Source organism: Larus michahellis, chromosome 21 (assembly GCF_964199755.1).
Source record: "Larus michahellis chromosome 21, bLarMic1.1, whole genome shotgun sequence".
NCBI classification, from domain to species: Eukaryota; Metazoa; Chordata; class Aves; order Charadriiformes; family Laridae; genus Larus; species Larus michahellis.
The window spans coordinates 7,842,169-7,862,130 of record NC_133916.1 but is presented as its reverse complement, the minus strand read 5'-3'; the positions used below and the strand labels follow the sequence as shown (position 1 = coordinate 7,862,130).

Genomic DNA, 19,962 nt, shown 5'->3' with positions numbered 1-19,962 from the left:
TGATCCATAGTGTAGATAAGCAAACTGTATGTGCTTCGTCCCAGTTGACTACACTCAAAAAACCCAATATTACATATATGGAAAATACTGTTGCTCTTAGGAAGGCTGTAAGTATATGTGAAAATCTAAATCTAATTAAGATGTTCAATACTAAGAGTATGCATTGCCTTTTTTTAACTCTGAAATATATCAAATGTTTTGTCTCTGAGTATCACAAAATACCTGGGATTTATGAGCAAAATTTTATACATACACATAGTAATTTCTCCTTCTTCCCTGAAGTAAATTACAGGTGGGTTCTGAACACAAACCTGCAGTCTTATGACTCTGCTCTTGTGCACGTCACAGAATATCCTGTTAATTGAAGTAAGCAGTGATGCATCTTTGAATAAAACTTTTTGCACACCAGTTTGCAAACGTGTTACGAAATACACTTTTATTTACGCTTAGTTGTGGGCAGAGGTACATTTTGACCACGTTCTGTTGGAAGCTTACATGTTACAGAGCTTCTGTGGTTTAGTGCAATAGTTTGTCCTAACCTTCTCATGAACACAGTCACTATAATCAGTGTTACATTTACCACACTTGCAGCTCACAGCCACAGGGTAGGAATAATAAGGGATGGTGTGATGAGGACAGCCCGGAATCAGTGCTGTTTGATAGAACATCTCTTTGTATGTGCACACATTCTGGGACAGAGCACTTTTGAGTAGCAGCTTCTTGCCATTGCTGTCCTACAAAGAAAAAAGAAATGCACTGTTTCACTGATGCACACGAGTGTCAGAAGATTTCCTTTGATGTTTTCTCAAATGTGCAGAAAGCAAACATCTTTGCACTTAGACTGGCTCTGATATTTTCAGCGTACTTCTGTTCAGATCTGTAATTTTGAATCTGCAATGACTGGAGCTCTCTACCCCTGTAGATATGTCCACCTTGCTTTTATGGTTTTAACTAATCTGCTTGGCTCAGAGTAGTAACAGTGTTTTGTAATCCGTATTGGCTACCTACTGACCAAGGCGGAAATTAAAATGCCGTGTTGAACAGTGAAGCGCAAGCACAGTCGTTGGCATGCCTACATGCGAGATATTCTGCACAGCTAGCTGTCATAACAGCAGTGGAATTAACAGTTACCCAAGTCATTTACATTAAATAAGAGTGACTAAATATCATCTGCTTCTCACCTGTTCCATCCTGACCCCACAAACTGACTACAGAGGCTCTGCAGTGACCGCAGCAGTCACTTCTCTGCTATGCCACTGGTGTGATAAACTCCGCAATTCCGGAGGCTTGGCATTTCTCATCCATACCTTCACAGAAAGCTAACTTGGAATCATGATGGTAGTGTGATTTTTCTGTCTGTGACAAACATTATTAGAGTGGGATCATTTACACACAGTTTTCCAGTGAGAACAGGCAGTTGGTTTGCAGTGATGGCCGTCACAGAAACCATTGCCTAAAACAGAGTAACGCCTTGTACCCGAGTCATGCAAAATCCAGCGCAGATGGTGGTGTTGATGGCCAGGCAGTAGGCACATTCCCTTTTCTCCACGTGGATTATATACTCAGAAGGAGCACAAAGTGATGCTGTTTGACCGAAAGTCAGGCTAAAGAGGAGAGACATCGCAAAGAAGGGAGTCATGCTAGATGGGGGGGAAAAAAAACAAAGCAAACCCTAAGTAAAATTAGATGTACCTTCCAGGCCTTCTCTCAGAATTTGACAAGAATAGTTATGATAGTCACAGACCACAAGTAAACTTAACTTTTTTAGCTACAGCCTGACAAGTTCTTTTCAGTCTCAGACCTTTAATTGAAATAGTATTAACCACTAAACAGAAAAGTGTAAGCAGGCCATTAAAAACATAAAACAAATTCACTTTTTCCCCACTAAGGCATATTACATGGAACTTTTCACTAATAAGTGATAAAATGCTGACACAGAAAAATAACAGGAGCTAAAGGATTTGAAAATGTGACATATATGAGAGAACATGAGCTCTAGAATTAGCCAGAGATGCTAAAATAATCTTTCTGCTTTAAAAATAATTTTCTAAAGAAAGCATGTTATAAAATGTTTAAGAGAGAAAAAGAAACAGCTGTGCATATCAGGCATACCACTGTATTTTTTACAGTTGGCTTAGAGGCATGATAAAATGGGAACACTGCCAAGAATTAAATAATAGATTCAAGCAAATAACAATCAAGAACATCAGCAAAGAGTTCAAATCAATGAATGCCCACTTTATCTGGCTGTTGTGCTGACCTCATTTCTCAGACCTGCTGGGGGATCCCGAGAACAAAGCTTTGGTTAGCTCCCAGACAATTCCAAGGTCTACGTTATAGCCTCTAAACTACAAACTGTAAATGACAGTGTCTACAAACAGATGGACATCACCCTCTAGGCTCTTCCAGCGGTCCGTTTCCCCTAGCAAAAGCCGTTCGTTACACGGTCTGGTTTACCCTGTAGCTGCAACAATGCAAGTCTGGAAGGACCAACCTCTTGTCAGCTGAATTCTTCCCTATTACAGGAACCTGATTCTGCCTTGAGCTGGGGGAGGCAGTGACCCAGCACAAGCTCTGTGTGCGCTTTATACTCTCCAGGCTAATTCCAGGCTGATCTTACTGTTTATATAATTGCATCTGAATTGCTGCTTTCTTATCGCATAGTCATCTATTGAAAATTCATACTGAACCACGAAGCAAATGTGATAGGAACAAATGTGTCCATAATATCCTAACCTGGAAACTGGAGCTGGAAATCTAATTATTTTAACAGTCATTCTCTTCTCAGGCTTTTAAACTAACCACTGCTTTAAAAAAAAGTTATTATTGATTAATTTAATTGCTACATAGGACAGCAACATCATGACAGGAAGGCTAGCATGGAAGCGGAGTCATCCTGAATCGCATATGACTAATTCTACACATATGTTTTGCAGAAGTTTAATGAAGTCTGTTTCACTCAGTTTGCTCGTTACCAGGCGGGCACAACTGAGAGATGCAGTGCTGTACACAGAAAGTAACAAATCTCAAATCAAAGCCATTGCTCTGCAGTGTGATTAGGTACAGCCTGACTTACATACTCAAAAAAACCACTGAGAAATTATCTGTCCTTGAACCTACTGAGCAAATACTGAAGTAACAAGCAATTCACTCTGAAATACTAATGATAGGGCAAAGAACTTAGGAAACCACTCCTTGTAGCACAATGAGAAGCAAAATACTGCACCACCACCAGTGAAACTAAGATGTCCACAGATGAGGTAAAACACTTGTGTTTAGGGCTTTGTGGAAGAGCTGGGAGGAGAAGAAGTAAGAAAGGGTCCGGTGAGCGTGCACGTCTTGCGCTGACTCGGCACAAAACCTCTGTCCTCTACGGCTTCGTCAGCCTCCGGCCAGCCTTCTCACTGTGCTGAACCACTGCAGCTCTGCTCACACCTACCCTTTCAGTTAATCCCCCGCCTGCCGTTTGGACTTCAGTCTGATGTATGTCTCATGCGGGTAACCACATTCTTGATTTACGTAGCCATAAGAAATATGGTAAAGTTGCGTTTGAGCTGGTAAATGTCGTCACTTTGGGCTGTTGGAGGAGTGATCCAGTCAGTCCCAACTGGCGTTTAGCTAATTCCTGAATAACCAGGCTGCTGCACACAGCTTTGTGTCCTGGACTAATTCTTCAAGGGTTTTTTTTGATAATATGGTAGAATTCTTGTTCTATTAAGACCAGCCATAGTCTTCTGTTTTCATGGAGTCTTTAATTATGGGTTAATTTCTACCATTGAACTTCTCAGGAATTAAATACAACTCTTTCTGGCTGAAGGACAGTAATTGTACTCTCAGTAACATCTGTCCATCTACACTTAGCAACAGAAGTATAACACTTATTTTGCTACTACTCCAGTACATTATTTAAATCTGCATTTTTCTGACATGTTTTAAATGCAGTTAAATATACAGGCTATATGAGTATACACATACATACCCCCATATGTAGATAATGTGGTGTGTATATATATACACACACACGCACTCTCTCTATATACACATATTGCTACATATATATGTATGGGTTTGGTTGTTTAAAACTTTAATCACAGAAAAGAATGTTCGTTCTTGGGAAATCTTACGAGTATTTCAAAGCAGACAATGATCCTGAAAGGAAAAGGAAACAATTCACAAAACAAAATCCTGGAGAGGACAAAAAGTGCCCAAAATAAGAATAGAAAATGGCATTCCTAAAGCAAGAATATCGCATGTGGCCCCTGCATGTACAGCTGAAGTAGGTACAGCTGATTTGTAGCAATGCTTGGAAGTCTATCATAGGGAAAGAAAAAGAGAATGCAACAGTAAAAACTATAGCCATGGAAAAAAAAGGAAAACAAACAACAACCACTGTTAGAAATGAGAAAATGTAAAAGACTCACATGTGACGCTGGAGACTAGGAAATAATGAAGATGAAGACAAGCTGTTGATGCAGTAAGTGCGAAGTCTTCAGTAAGTACATGTGCATTTGAAAATGTAGCGGTTGAACAACCAACGTACATATTTGAAAAAACAAACCTAAATAAATTGTATAAGAAATAAATATTTTAAAATTAACATCATTAGCTAGCTAATGTTAATTTCAACAAGTCTTGGAATGCTAAGGAAATTTCAAAGCATTAAGAAAAGTGCTATTATGCCAATATTTAAAGAGAGAATGTTGACCCAGGTAACTCTCAACCAGCTAGCCTGACATCTATCCCTGGTAAATCAGGTAAAATAACAGAAAGTTGATACAGGATTTGAGCAATAAAGAATTAACGGATGAGAACATAATTAATGCCTGTCAAGATGGTGTTACATAAAATAGGTCATGCCACACAAACCTGATTTCATTCTTTGAGGTGATTACAAATTTGGTTGTTAAGGCAACTACATAGACGCAATGTCCTTCGTTCCATCTGTCCAGAGCCCTACTGTCATGAAGATTTAGAGCTATTAGGCAGAGTACGATGTGGTGTATACTGAATGTCGGGAATTATTAATCACTGGAGCAGGTAGTATAATTTTAGCAGTGCATTTTATTCACTGCAACTCTTTTCCCCAGCCTCTGAATGCACCGCACTGCATTACAGAAATAGCTGACCAAGTATTAAGAATTAAAATTAATTTATCTGGAAGCACAATAAATTACTCTGAGTGGACCTTGAGACTAATGTGACAACTGCTGCTCGTTCTCAGACCAGCCCCACACCGATATGGACGCAGAACCTCTTGGCTACTACCTCTTCTTTGCTGGCATCACATTAGCGTGCCCATCTGTCAGAGATGCACTAAACATCCCCAGAGCGATATACACGCTCATGTCTGTTCAGTAGTTTACACAAACTATTAAGCTGGTAGAAAAACTTTTCCTTGATTTTCCTTCTGGATATGGCCGTAGAGTTCATTCATGGCTGACTGCTCTGAACACTTGATGGGAGTGAGATCCCGATACCTACAGGGTGCAGCAAGACAAAAGACCATGGCAGGACAATGAAGTCCAGTGTGGCAATCTATGAATGCCTGAGGCTTCTTTCATACACTTCCCTAAAATCAGTAGTTAAAAGTCTCATGTTTATGGATCCATTTCTTTGGTTGCCCTCCTGCTGACCTGCAGACTATTCAGTGATAGAAATTTTTAATGTGTTTTTACAGCCATCAGCTTTGTAGCCCTGTTCTGGAACAGCCAGTTACACTGTTAATTATTTATCTTTAACCTTTCTGTTAACTAAACCAATCCATTCACTGACATCAGTTATTTTACACTTTCATTAAGTGAAAGACAGTATGCTGATGTTCTACAAGAAGTGGTTTAAGTGATCTCTGTAAACAGAATTTAGTAATCATAAAATTCTTGGGTTCATTACCCAGGAATCTTTGTAATGGTGTAATGGGCTAGAGAAATTCAGTGCGTACCAGAAGGTTTATATAAAAGTAATTTAATAGGATTCTCTGTCACTGACCAATGCCTAAGATAAAAGTAGGAACAAGGGGGAGAAGTTATCACACATTACTCCTGCTCACTCTTCCCCTGTTAGTAGTACAACACAATGAAAACTCTGTGATCTAATGAGCAGGTTAACTTACACCGCAGGGTGACTCTTGTTTCCACTGCATATAGCACCGTCCGTGCTTGCAAACAACAGAGAATTAGAAGCTATGCTGATGAAAAACAGGCAAAGCCAATCACATTTCCAGAAGATTAGTATTCTGGTAGAGGAATTATTTCCAACCCCATCCTGTCACAGACCTCCACTGATCAAAGGAAAGTTGATCCTAATATGCTGCCATAGAAACAAGCGGTTTTGCCAGGTTTTGCATTTAAACAGACTGTAGCTGCTGAATTTTCAAAGCTAATCTGTCTATTGTGAGCCTCTCTGTAATAGCTTGAAACATAGCTCCCATCTCTTAAATTTACAGATTCACAGATGACCGTTCTTCTCTTTCTTTCCTAGGATTAGCTGCAGCATTTTCTATCAACCAGAGATTAAACCATCAATTCTCTTTGTTGCCTGTCATATGCCAACGATCTCCATTTATGGTCTGCAAATACTTCATAATCCCGTTTGCTCTTTGGCTCATATGATACACTGCTTCGTATTTGGTTTCACTTCTTTGGAAAGTGCTAGATATTTCTGTTATTCTAAGATATACAATTGCTACACTGAGGACAAAATGTAAAAAAGCCCAAAGAACAACAGCAAAGAGAATCCAGAAGCCTTCTGCAGCGCTATCGAGGATGAACGACTACCCACCTGATATCAGAACTATGCTAAGGGGTAAAAGCCACAGGCACTTTTCAGTCCCTAAGGCTTGTAGTGTTCTCCTGGTCTGACCGCCAATCTGATAAGCAGTCAACAGGTAATCAGACAAGATCTTTGCTGATGAAGGTCTGGCATGGAGAGGTGACACTATGCATGTACAATTGACTTTTTTTAGATCAGAATTTATGCTAATTACATACGCTGGGTACGAGCACTGGGGTATGTTTCTGTCTCTCCTTTCAGACGTCAGGTGTGCAGCCCCGCCGGAGGCTGCTCGTACCCAGGAGCCATTCATTGCCCTCTCGGGCAACCTCACACGCCCACCTGGCAAAGGAGGGTCTGCCACAGCTGTGACGGACTGTGGAGCACGCCAAAGGGAATGCCCCCCAAAGCAGAAGCCACTCCACGATTCCAACTGAAAATTAAAATGGCTGTAAAGAAGGAAAAGGGAAGACCTCATGAACCCTTCCCCCAGGATACTGCCGGTAGAAGCAAGGCAAACTAAATTAAATACCTTGATACCTAGGGACAGAAAAGGTTGTAGGAATAACCCTGGTTTTTGTTTTTTTTGTTTTTTCTTATTAGAGACATTTAATTCCTATAGCATTTTTTTAAAAAATCCTCTTAGTTTTGAAATTTAAAGTAGTATTATTATTAGTGGTTTAGAAATAGTTGTTCTTTATAATAACTATCGTGCACACCTGAGGATTTTTTTAACGCATCTTTTTAATCAAGATTTTAATATCTTCCTTACATACGCTTGGGGAAAACTGTTTAAAGTTTTCTGTGCCCAGTGCAGTGTCCAGTTCTGAAAAAGCTACCTTTTCAAGCTACTGTGAAGTAAGATCAGCAACTGCCGACATGTAACATTCCCCGTCCTCTCACGTTCCCAGCTAGTCTCCATCAGGCCCGGTCAGCGCTGTGTGGGTACACTGGCTAATCCCTACCCCCTGAGCTCCCCTGGTTTCCATGGACACTGGGTATCGAGATCCCGAAGGAACAGGCGCAGCCAGGACATCGGATCTGTCACTCCGGACTACCTGCCAGTCCGTACTCCTGCCTTTGTCAGCTTGGGTGAGTCCTCACAGTGTGATTTTCTTAAAATCTGCTCTTATTTTCCACATTCTATTTTGCACTCTCTGCTCTTGCAGCTTTAAACAAAACACGTTTTCAAATACCATTTGGAGGTCGGTAGTGTTGAGCGACAGTTACTACACACCTGGAGTGCTTGCACAGGCTAACCCCGCACTGTAGTTTTAAATGCTGGCAGTGGTTACATTCTTCTTTTTTAAGTAAGATAGATACAAAATGTGGATTTTCTCAAGTTGCCAAAATAACCTTGTGGTCTAATTTGAAATACTTGGTAATATTGTATCAAGTTTTGCCACCATTCTAGAGTATTCCATTTCATGACACAGTACATAATAAAAACCACTGTTGCTACAACATGCCTTGCATTTAACAAAGAAAACAGACCAAAGAGATAAATTTTTTGACTATTTGCTGAGGGAAGGCGTGCGTTCATACGCTACCAAAAGGTATGGCTCTCTTGCTGGATCTATCAGTATTATCCAGGACAGGAGTTAACTATAAGTACGGGGTAATAACAGGGGTTGAAACATTAATTTAAAAATTCAACTTTTGAGTGAACCCCAACGTTCTGTACTAATGAAATAGCAAGCTAACAATTTTGAGATTTCCTGTGCTTAATAAAGCCACGATGGACAAATGATACTGACTTGACATTTGAATATTTTATGAGAGATCCAAGACAAGCATTAGAATAGGTAAATGCTGATTGTTTGTCTTCTAAGACTTAGAACTGAATTTTCAATGCAGCTTTTTAGGCTTTCCCCTCTTCTGCTTTTGTTTTAAGCTGTTGGAACAAACAGGTGTACTAAAAAGTTATTACTTACCATACAGAAAAAATAGTTCTCAATGAAAAGCAAATATCTGCACCAGAAATTTAAGATCAGGCATTAAACATATGGCCAGGATAAGTATTTAAATTTAATCAGTTCCTTTTTTTTTTTTTTTTTTTTTTTTTTTACAATCTATAGACCCAGGGCTACTCAGTTATCCAGTAAGCAAATTAAAGGAAAATTTAGTTGTTCCCAAGGCAACTCAGAAAAAGAGGACAGAGCAGATTAGACAAAGACAAATAAACCCACTGCTGAACAAGAGAAGTGAGACAATAGAGGAACAGAATTCAACCTATGCATTTTCCAATCCTTTTCACCTGTTGTTACCTTATGGCAAAGCACTTTGTTCAAGCCAAAGATTATCTGTTTCTTATATAAGAGACATACAAACAAAGGTACAGCGTGGATCTGGAAAAACACCAGCAACAAGTTTTACAGCCTCCAGTATTTCAGCTGAAGTCAATCAAACCAAGGTGCAAAATGCAGCTTTCAGCTGGAACCCAAAAAGGATCAGAATGGACAGCAGCAGTTCCTCTGCTTTAACAGCCACATCACACCTGGCACGTGTTGCATGTAACGCCATTCACAGCAAGAAGCCTTCAGATATCACAAGGCTGAAGCTGGTTATCACTCTGCCACCTGCATTTTTACCATTTAAAAGAGCTGCGAGTCATCAACATCAGAAACACTCAAACTAAGCAATCAGCTTTTCAGAACCGTACCGGTAAACTTCATCGAAGCTCTGACTCCAGATCACGCAGCCCAGGCTTCAGGTCGGTGTCACTACATATGACAGCGTTTCCGTGAACCGCTGGGGCCAGACCGGGTTAATTCAGTTGAATGCATAATACAGATGAGGAGCTGCGTCAAGAATATCAGAACATAGCCTTTAAAACTTCAATAAAATTCCACAGATAAAAGCGTCAATATTCACTGCTATGAAGAGCTTCTGACTGGTAGCTCTCGTTTTCACTTTTTTGAATTGTGTGCTACCTGAAGGATTCACAAGCCAAAGCACGTGAATTTATTAATTTTCATTTGCTTTTCCTACACAAACTGGGTTAATGCCTTAACATAAAGTTGTTTATATATTCAGTTTTATTTACTATATATAGTCCATTGATGGAAACAGGTGTAGTATGAGGCAAATATGATTTTACACCCTTCTTAGCTGATTAGTTTTCCTGTAAGCTTTCTATAGTGCTACTAAGAATATTTTTGCAATTTTGCAGATGATTTATACAGTACACCACATGACACGCTCATGGTATCAGGAGGATTATATGATGCACCATGGAGTCACAGCTCTGCCGCAACAGTACTGGAAAATAAGGATGTCAGATACTGTACATATACCACTATAATGGAAGTCATGTTTGATAGATACCAATTTATTTTTCATGTAAAGTCTCAAATAACAATAATTTTAATCCTATTTTTTATAGTAAGGCATTCAAATGTCACATATTCTGGAATTAGCAAAGCTATGAATGTGGGTAGGCTAGACTTGATGTGGATTTTGAATATCAACTTCAGGATTACAAAATTATAGTTTCCTGGATCTGTACGTGAGCCGTGGCTGAGAAGACTAGAGAGTAGAAGTCTCATTATACTCAGAAACAACTGGAATTTTTATTTTTGGTTGCTCAGTAACTAGCTTAGGGGTCGAGTCTGCCTATCTGTTGAGGATGTCAAAACTAGAAATACGCCATCTTGAAATGAAGTAACGAACATTGGCAGGTATTTAGATCTTGTATAAAACACTATCCTCTATTAAAATAAATTATAAACTGCACATACATGTTGTGTTTCCAGTGAACGTACTGTCTTTTTCCTGCAGAGTAGCTGAAGAGATATTAGTAAGTAACACCCCAAACTAAAATGAAGAATAACTGACTTTTTGCATGACATTCTCTGTATCAGATCAAAAAATAAGTAATTGATGAATCTGGGAGAGGTTTAAATGGATTACCTTACAGGACTTACGGTAGAATAATCTTTCTTGGTAAGGACAGACATCTGGAATTTGTGTGCTATAAGCAGCTTCTCTGTCCTTTATTTTTTCTAATTTACACTATTTAAGCAGATATATTATAAAAACTCAATATTCTGCAAACATATGAAGTATCTTTCCAGCAAGGAAGGTCATTCTAACATCTCAGAAAGTTTGCTTGCATAACAGATTTGGTTTCCAAATATGGAGAAAAAACCCAGTATATTTTTTCAGATCCTTGGAGAGTATTTGTCAGTTACATACAATAAAAAAATCAACAGATAATTCATAAGGAACCCAAACTACTAGCCTATACATAAAATTGCTACACAAAAAGAATGAAGTACGTATGTTTTGCTACCCACTTCAGATGAATCCGAGATTTTGATTTTTCGTAGTATTTTAGGAGGTACCCCTAGTTTTCCTGTTACCTCGAGGCTCTGAAGCACGTTTTATTGTTGTTGTGAAACCAAGATTAATCAAGGATTAACGCAGAAATGTACGTTGTTCTGAACTATTCTTACGCTTATGTGGCAGAAGCTTTTAGTCCTTGGGAAGGCTGCCTGGTGATCTGTATCTGCGTTCTAGTACGTAAAGCAACAACATTTGGTCCCACGCTTTATGTTTCAGATAAACAATTTAATAACATCTTCACATTGTTTTTACAATCTTAAAACATGCATGCGTATTTTATTCCTTATGAAGCTGAAATCTTTTTAAACCAAAGTAATTATATTGAAATTTCAATTTTAAAAGTTTCAAAACTGTTTTAACATACTGAAACAGTAGCTACTGAAAACAAAACAGCCTAAGACGACAGTTCTGACAACATTTAAAATGAATGAAAAAGCAAGATGACTTCAGGTAAAAGTGCATGCATTTCAAGAGCTTCAGTATTTCTTTCAATAAACAATATCCTTTTGTGAATTACGTATTAAGACATTTAAGAGAACAAAACTGAATTTCTTTAAAACCAGTACTTCTAATTCCAGACTTTTTTTCTTTTTGAAACATCTTTCTATGTATTTATACTTATTTCTACATTTAAAAGTAGCTAATTTATGTCCTCAATTTTTATAGCATAGGGAATGCAATACAGAAAATGCTCTGCAGGTTGATGTAGTTATGTACCTATAAAGTTTATATGCATAAAGGAAATTAATGTAGTATTAAAGACACTGAGTATGACAGAAAAATGTAACAACATACTAACTCTGAAGGACTAATAATACTGTGGTTATACTAATCAAATAATGCCAGGGCACTAGTCATTTTTTCATTTTAAGTAAAGAGCTTTTCAGCTTCTTTAATTTTTCTTTTCCTGTCCATTTTAGAAACTGCAGTCCATCCAGCCTCTCTCATTTTTCTCATGGTTTTAAGTTTCAGTACAGAGCCTGGAGTTTTCACGTTTGATGTAGCTGGTTTCTAAGAAGAAAAATAAAGCCATCCATCAGTTTTTATAACCAGTTTGATTAACTGTTCGTTTTGATCTAAAGAAAAGCTAAGGTACCTTTTTTGGTGTCATGGCATATAATTGTGAAGCTTGAGGATAATCTTTGTATAATTTTTTAAACATTTCTTCCTCTGAGACTATGCTCTTAAATTAAAAATAAAAAAATTACATAATTACACAATATTTAAAAAAATTATTTTCTTTCCCACTAGGATTTATTAGAGTATAACAAAAAAAGTTCGGATGTTACTATGAAGCCTTAACAGTTCAATAAAAACAATGTAAAAAATCATTATAAAAGTTAATATATATTTTTATATAGTGGTACTGTTTGTCATACAGTTATTAATTATACACATATAAATACAATTCCAGAAAGAACCAATGAAATAAAAATTACATATAAATTTTGTCTTGGATACAGAACATTCTTAGATACAGCAGTGTGCATAAAGAACTGTTAAGTACACTATTTTTTCCCTGATTCTTACCAAGAGGTCACTGTGTTCAGAGCTGTCTGAATGAGTGTCCAGCTGTAGAAGCACTTTTTGCTTTTTCCTCATGCACTGTTCGGAATGCAGATTTGTGTTTTCACTTTGCAGTTTATGTACTGGAGGAGTCTTTATAATATATGTCTGGGAAAGAAAAAGATGGCATTTAAAGTTACATATTCAGTGGCAATTATAGAATCTAAAGCCAAACTCATAACTGAGTTTACAGACTGAGTATCCAGGAAGACACTAGAAAGATGCTGTGGAACAATTATTGCTCCTATGGAAAATGAACAGGAAGCTGTGGAAGAACTGAGTTTTATGGCACACTATGTACATCTAACTTCTTCATGCTTATCTGCAGAAATTCAGGTTGTTCTGAACTGTGGTCAGTACATGCAAACTAACCAACATTTAAGAAAACGCAAACAAAACTGCAGGAAAAAGCTTTCAGGAAGACACTGATAGTGAGATCAAGAACAGGATTGCTTTTACTTAAATAGTTCTTTCACTAGAAGTTAAACTTCTCAGAAACAACACAATGAAACAATGCAATCTTTTTTTCGAAAGGATAACATAAAAATGGTAGTTGTTTCTATTGTTAAGATATAAACATCACATGCGAGCTTCTGACAGGGTAGAAGTGTAAGGTTTTACAGTTACGACGAAGCAGTTGATACTTCTTACAGCTACGCAAGCTATTTTCTGTTCCATAGAGAAAAATATGCCTTTAAAGACAACACTTTAATTTTAAGACTAAGTAAAAGAATTCTAGAGACATTATTAAATTCACTGTCTCTCTAGGACAGGAATTGTCACTTATCAATGCTAACAAACAAATTAAGTAACTAAGCATGAAAAATGACACACAGTGGGAGCCCTTACACAAACTGCTTTCTAGTATCGCTGTGGAATACGTTGGGTTTTTTTGTGGCTGTCTACCTTTTAAATCACAACAAAAAATAAATAAGCATCTACAGAGAAGTAAGAAATACAGTCAGAAAAATAAAACAAGAACAATTCACTATTATGAGTTACAAACCTTTAATGATGGACTACCCAAGGGACTTTTTGCAGATGCTGAAGGAGGCATTTTTTTCTTTTCCATCATGTTGACTTTTATAGGAATATCATTTGGAGACTTTTTATTTTTTACATCAATAGATGCACAGTCTAGATCTAAATGAAGTTTAGGAGTCTCAGAAAAATGATTTTGTATTTTCTAAAATTAAAAAAGGTTTAAATTAAAAGCATTTCAGTGTCTTTGGTCGAGTGTACATAATTTATCATGGAACTTCAATCAGATTGCATACGTATAAATATTACCAAATTCTAAAATTGATTAAGGATAAGGTTAAAGCTACCTTGTGCTTCTTTTCATCTTCAGGAACCATATTTTGGGGGGGTTCTTTTGCAAGATTCTCCTAAAAAAAAAAAAAAGCGTTAGGAAGTAAATATTTTATTTTAATTTAGTTCTTGAAAATCTTGGTGTAATTACAGAACACAGTCCACAATCATACTGTTACAAAGTTCACACAAATATAATGACCCAGATTTAGTCATACTGCTTTTCTTGTTGCTCTTCACTTCTCTTGTCAGTTTTACCTCCATATTGGCTTTACCTTCCTGACATCATCCCCGCAAGCCTGGCCAGTTCTTCATAGCATTTCAATGTCCCCCTGCTTCCCTCATACTTACCAATTGAGGCTTAATGCAAAACACTCACTGCCACCAGAAATGAGACATAATGACTTCAGAGAGCGTCAAGCTCTTGAAATAAGACAGCATGTGAGAACAAGACCTAGAATCAAAAGTGCACTTCACAGCTGTCCTCATTATATTGTATAAGACCAGGCCAAGCGAGTCACCCATACTGCTACATTTTCTTAAAAGAAAAAGATACCTTCTCTTTAATTTCTGCTTTAAGTTGCTCCTTAAGGGACGACAGTTCACTTTTCAAACATGACAGCTCACTTTCCTAAAAACAAATAGATAAAGGATAGGGTTAACTATGCTTAACCTGGAAAAAAGAAAATGGTCCACATAAGACAGTAATTAATAGGGATATTAATTATAAACAAAAGAAAATTCCATTTGCTCAATAGAGCTGACTTATCCATAAAGTTAGCATACTGAGGGGTATCTACGATTCATTTTCAGAATGATTCAATCACTAGAGTAACATGATCAGAGAAGCAGTTACCAAATTAAAAAAAACAAAAACACAACAAACACATAGACTTGAGTCACATCACCTTCTATTAAAAAAAAATCTAACTGAAAAAAAACCCTGTGAAGAAATATTCTGTAAAAGGAAATGTCAGAAAAATACTGCGTTTTAAGTAGATGCTGTAGAACTACACTTTCGTGAAAGCCTTGAAGGGATGTTGGCTCTCAGAACATTTCTCAAAGCTAAGCTTCCCAGAAAGAGAAAAAAAAAAAAAAAAAAAAAAGGTGATGCAACTCTAGACTTGGAAGTTTTGTTTTTGTTTGTTTGAAAAAGAGTTGAAATACTACTAAGAAACAAGTACTTGACCAGAACTGTTCAAGGTAAGAACTTAAAACCCTTGCAAGAACAGGGGGGTAGGAGGTGTGGAGTGGAATCCAACTATTTAATACATAAGTTTCTTATTCACACAGGGAGGTTGGAGCATGATGCACTATCAGGAAAAGTAAACAGAAAAGCACAGCTACTCCAATTTATTTTCAGAAGCATCTGGGTTTTTTTAATGCACATAATAGAATCTGTAAGAAAATAACAGTAAACAGAAGTTAGTGGGTTGATCTTTGCTGTTCAGTCCCACTAAAGCAGACACTTAACCACCCCAAGGATTAAATAGGAAGAAGTCTAATACGATATTTATAGTTATATTACACCCTAAGGACAGCAGCCGTTCCATTTAATTATTTGGTGCTGAAGAGTATACCTTACCAATGATCTTTTTGATGATAACTGCTCTTGCTCTTTTATTTTATAAAGTTTTAACTCCGTATCTTTTTCTTCAACCATTTTATCATATTCATGCTGTGTTTCAAAACAAAACAGAAAAAGCCAACAAACTCAAAACATTTGACTAAATGTTACAATTATAGATCTACCTAATCTTAAAACATTACTCATTATTTCAAATAAGGCTCTTGTGAAGATTTAGAAAGCACTATGAACAAATATTGATGCTTCAGCAGAAACTGTAAAACAGAAAATACACAAGCAGTATTATTTTATGGGCTGACAGAGAATGCTTTATCTCTAGGCAGTGGTACATGTTCGGCACATAAAAGCTAGCCATATTATTTTTATTAATGGTATCAGCTAAATATACTGCAAAACAGAGTAATAAGAAATGTAAATTAAAATGTTAAGTTAAACTGCTAAAGGTCACTAAGCAATCTCCTCATAAAAAGAGGCCCAAACTGATACTGAAGAACAGTATGGTATCAAGGAACAGGACAATATCAAAGGAAGGCTGAATATAAAAAAAATAAATAAAAAAAAATCCTGCAAAGCACAAACCTATATACTCCTTTATTCAGCATCCAAATGTAACATCTTGAATAGATGCAGTCTGCGGGACAATTTCAAAAGGCCAACACCGCCACTGTGTCTTACCTAAAGCACTACTGGGCATTCCAAGATGCTACTAGTTCACATCATGTTATGATTCCTACAAATTTAGATAAATGGAATTTATCTGCCAGTAGGCATGTTTTCAAAAAATATTAAGATTAATTTAGTTTTAGGTGATGAAAAGTCAGGCATGTGTTCAAGTTAATTTTCCTAGACTCAGGTCTTTATTATCAAGTTTCACTTTCTAATTCATAGAATCACAGAATGGTTTGGGTTGGAAGGGACCTTAAAGACCATCCAGTCCCACCCCCCTGCCCTGGGCAGGGACACCTCCCACTGGACCAGGTTGCTCAAAGCCCTGTCCAACCTGGCCTTGGAACACCTCCAGAATATTCGTAATATTCTGGTTTTGAAAGGTTTTTACTTAGCATAGTATCATACATTACAAATCACAGAAATCAGTAAAATCTCCTACCTTATGTTTTTCCATAAGTGCCACCATTTCAGTTATCTTGTGCTGACATCGGATATCAGTTTCTCTCTGTGTTATTGTTGCTTCATCAGCAAGCAACCTCATCTTTTCTACCTGTTAGTAACAAGTTTCATTTAATTAATGAACAATTAACAGCAATGTATTTTTTAAAAAATCTTATTTTAATTTCTTCTTACCCCTGTGGGTGCAATGTATATGAAGACTACATTTAGTGTAGTCTTCATTTGCTTCTAAGATGCTTTTCAAATCTTACATCTTTTACACATATTGTTAAAATGGGCAAATAAAAATAGATTAAAAGTACATCCATTCTTCCATGGTGGACAAGTGTCATTTCAAACCACAAGGCCATTTCAAGCACTCTGCCCTAACATTTTGTGATATTGCCATCAAAAAAGTGTCAGCAGGAAAATACTAATACGGGAAAAGTTATAATCTAATTTGCTTATGCTATATTTATACCAAGAATAGAATTTCTGTGAACGCTATTTTGACAAAAAGAATTTTAACTGGTTTCTTATTTTTAAAGACATATACAAATACGTCAACTTAAGGATCTAACGTACTAAAGCTTTGCTCACATGCATACACAAGAAGTTCCATTTATGTTGATAAGATGGCTATGTAAGAGCAAGGAATCTGGCCAATATAGCTTCATAAAACAATCATACATAAAAAAATAAAACATGCAGTAAAAATTAACAGCTCTCACCTCTTCAATAAGTTTATTTTCATTTAGTTTTTGTGTTTCAATGTCTTTTTGATAGATGTCAACTGTTTCTTTATGTTGCTTGTTCATATTTTCCATCTCTAACTGTAATTTATTCACCTTTTGAGAATGCAGAATTATTGCTGTTATTTGTTCAGGAATAAATATACCAACGATTTTTTTTTTACCTCTCATTTTCGAACAGAAACACTCTGTTACTTTTCAGGTGTATGACTAAACTATTTCCTATTTAACGTTCAGCTTTTTTCATAAAGAGTTGAACTTTGGCCTGAAGTGAATTAGAAAATACTAATAGAAACAATGGCAACACCCCCATGGGAAAGACAGCCTGTAACAGTTTTGTGCACACGAGTCGATAAAACAGTCCTAAAGCTAGAGGCTAGTCAATCACAAAGAATCATTCCAATGTAAGGGAACAAACCATTAGCAATCTGACACTATTCTGCCTTTTGCACAAAAGACTCTAGTATCGCTGGCATGGAATACAAGGTAGGAAAATGAAGCATAATTGATAGTCTCCTAAGACTTAGCACTATGAATGTATGACTGTATTATGTTTATAATTAAATCTTTTTTTTTCCTTCAGTTAAGAAGTGGAGAAACAGTTTATCTAGAAATAGTTTATTTTCAGAATTTTATTTAGTTCCAAAAAAGATTAATTACTTTGAGCTGCTAATACTAATGAGAATTTGGTATGAAACAAACAGGAAGAGTCTATTCCTAAGCAGTAACCCTAGATGCTATGAATTCTTTGGAAAAAAAACCAACCAACAAACAGACGGAAATTTTATTCCCTCCCTTATTTAAGATTTTAACTGTTTTATGGTATGTTTTCCTCCCAAGCATGCACTTTGATTATAATTTTTCCCTTTAAGTTTATCATAAGAATACCCTCAGAACAGTCTACATCTTGCTTGAAGTGTGGTACCCAAAACTGGACACAATGTTCTAATCAGGTACTTAACCGTTGCAGAACACAGTAAAAGAACAGCCTAAAGTGAATAATACATGTGTTTCTTTTAATCACTTTTAATTCTATTTCAATGGGGTGGCAGTAGTGAATAACGTTCAGTACACTATCAACCAAAAAAGGGACTGATTAGGAACATAATTCCTTGAGTTGTAATTTCTATCTCTTACAAATGCCTGACAGTCCAGTCAGTGTCCAATGATTAAAAATGGAAGTATTTTACAAAGATTATGGGATCATTCCTGTAAAATCTGATCCCAGATCCATAAAACAATTAAGAACGTGCTTAACATGTATTATCATTAGTTACACTAGGCCTTAAAACATTGTGTTTGTGCTTTACCCTCATCTTGTACATGAAGTTTTTTAAACCTACCTTCCCTTCATAAATGCTTGTTTTCTTGCTTTCTGCAGTAATTTTCTTTTTCAGTGCCTTATTCTGTTAAAATAAAGTAAAATAAACACTATACTTTAATAAGTTAACAGAATTACGTAATGATTTAACTGCATCAAGTAGGTCAGAATCTTAAAAATGCAAGCTTTCAGCAAGCAAGTAACTTTTTTTGTTGTGCAGTTCAGGTTCCAGATTAATTCTCCGAACAAAAGTGTGCTCAACTACTCACTTTAATAATACTGTTACTTCATGACCTTATGAAAGGCTCCTCATTGGTGACAACAGAGAATAATGAAAAAGGGTGCAGAATGGGAAGAAAAACTAAGATGCTGCTCACAGAAAGTGTGCAGATGTCATGACAAAAAATACAAGTTATATATTTTTACAGTATGGTTATTAACAATTTGTCCTATTTGTAACTGAGACAGGTCATTATTCCACATGTATCAATGGCACCATGTACTAAACGAAAATAGTAAAAGTTTAATAAAGATTTTATTTCTGTAATTGCATTTTTCAAAAGTAAGGATGAGTTTACAAATCAAGTAATTCCAAAAGTGACTCCTTAATTTGCTCAGAGTTGGGATAAGAAAGGAAGTATTATAAATTACATAGGTATATCTAAGGATACCACACCAGACAAAAACTGTTGAGAAGTAACAGTTACCACAAAATACCATGGTTTATGCATTTGTGACTTTTTAAAAATGTACATACCTCCTGTTGCAACTCTTCAATGCATTTGGTTTTATTTTCCACCTGTTTCTTTAAATTATTCAACTAAAAGAGATATTTCAAACATTAATTAATAAACTCCTAAAAAACGACTCCCTGTGTTAGAGATTACTGTCAAGGTTCTTAAACATGCATTTGCACAAGTCTTATCAATTTCAATGGAACTGAAATACACACTAATACGCACTAATGTGTTACAATGGTTGGAGTTTTAACTATAAAGTACTACAAGAATTTTGCTGGCCCAATGTCATCAACAGTAGTGAATATCATCATAGCAGTGAATCAGTTTCTCAGTGGTTGTAGGGGAAAGGGAAAGGGAAAGGGAAAGGGAAAGGGAAAGGGAAAGGGAAAGGGAAAGGGAAAGGGAAAGGGAAAGGGAAAGGGAAAGGGAAAGGGAAAGGGAAAGGGAAAGGGAAATAACTTT

General features: G+C 36.5%; 3 protein-coding genes across 5 annotated transcripts in view; 1 reads left to right on the top strand and 2 right to left on the bottom strand.

Annotated features, from left to right (window-relative positions):
* The window catches only part of TSPAN2 (tetraspanin 2), a 49,992-nt gene extending 30,365 nt beyond the window's left edge, over positions 1 to 19,627 (top strand). Inside the window, exons 8-10 of one of the 2 annotated variants that reach the window (XR_012584377.1) lie at positions 6,478 to 6,883; positions 7,680 to 7,860; positions 8,847 to 19,627. The gene's annotated coding sequence lies outside the window, so the exon portion shown is untranslated. Of the gene's footprint in view, positions 1 to 6,477; positions 7,861 to 8,846 lie in introns of both variants that reach the window. The other variant, XR_012584376.1, reaches the window with a different exon arrangement.
* TSHB (thyroid stimulating hormone subunit beta) lies at positions 417 to 4,535 on the bottom strand. Its single transcript, XM_074564518.1, has 4 exons — positions 4,422 to 4,535; positions 3,980 to 4,149; positions 1,478 to 1,640; positions 417 to 734 (listed from the first exon to the last, which is right to left on the bottom strand). Exons 3-4 carry the CDS (start codon positions 1,637 to 1,639, stop codon positions 492 to 494), a joined length of 405 nt encoding a protein of 134 aa, XP_074420619.1. The 5' UTR covers position 1,640; positions 3,980 to 4,149; positions 4,422 to 4,535; the 3' UTR covers positions 417 to 491.
* Positions 11,983 to 19,962, bottom strand: part of SYCP1 (synaptonemal complex protein 1) — a 34,992-nt gene continuing 27,012 nt past the window's right edge. For both annotated transcript variants that reach the window (XM_074564510.1, XM_074564511.1), the window contains 11 exons: positions 19,518 to 19,580; positions 18,783 to 18,845; positions 17,419 to 17,535; positions 16,689 to 16,799; positions 15,578 to 15,670; positions 14,549 to 14,623; positions 14,010 to 14,069; positions 13,688 to 13,867; positions 12,646 to 12,789; positions 12,212 to 12,298; positions 11,983 to 12,126 (listed from right to left, as the gene is read on the bottom strand). In XM_074564510.1, coding sequence (XP_074420611.1) covers positions 11,983 to 12,126; positions 12,212 to 12,298; positions 12,646 to 12,789; positions 13,688 to 13,867; positions 14,010 to 14,069; positions 14,549 to 14,623; positions 15,578 to 15,670; positions 16,689 to 16,799; positions 17,419 to 17,535; positions 18,783 to 18,845; positions 19,518 to 19,580 — 1,137 coding nt within the window. The remainder of the gene's footprint in view (positions 12,127 to 12,211; positions 12,299 to 12,645; positions 12,790 to 13,687; positions 13,868 to 14,009; positions 14,070 to 14,548; positions 14,624 to 15,577; positions 15,671 to 16,688; positions 16,800 to 17,418; positions 17,536 to 18,782; positions 18,846 to 19,517; positions 19,581 to 19,962) is intronic.

Bases quoted from the DNA above. Each gene is read 5' to 3' on its own strand.
- TSHB (XM_074564518.1), bottom strand. From the start codon at position 1,639: ATGACTCCCTTCTTTGCGATGTCTCTCCTCTTTAGCCTGACTTTCGGT. The intron at 735-1,477 runs GTACAAGGCGTT...TTTTCTTTGTAG, and splicing joins CTGGATTTTGCATGACTCGG to GACAGCAATGGCAAGAAGCT.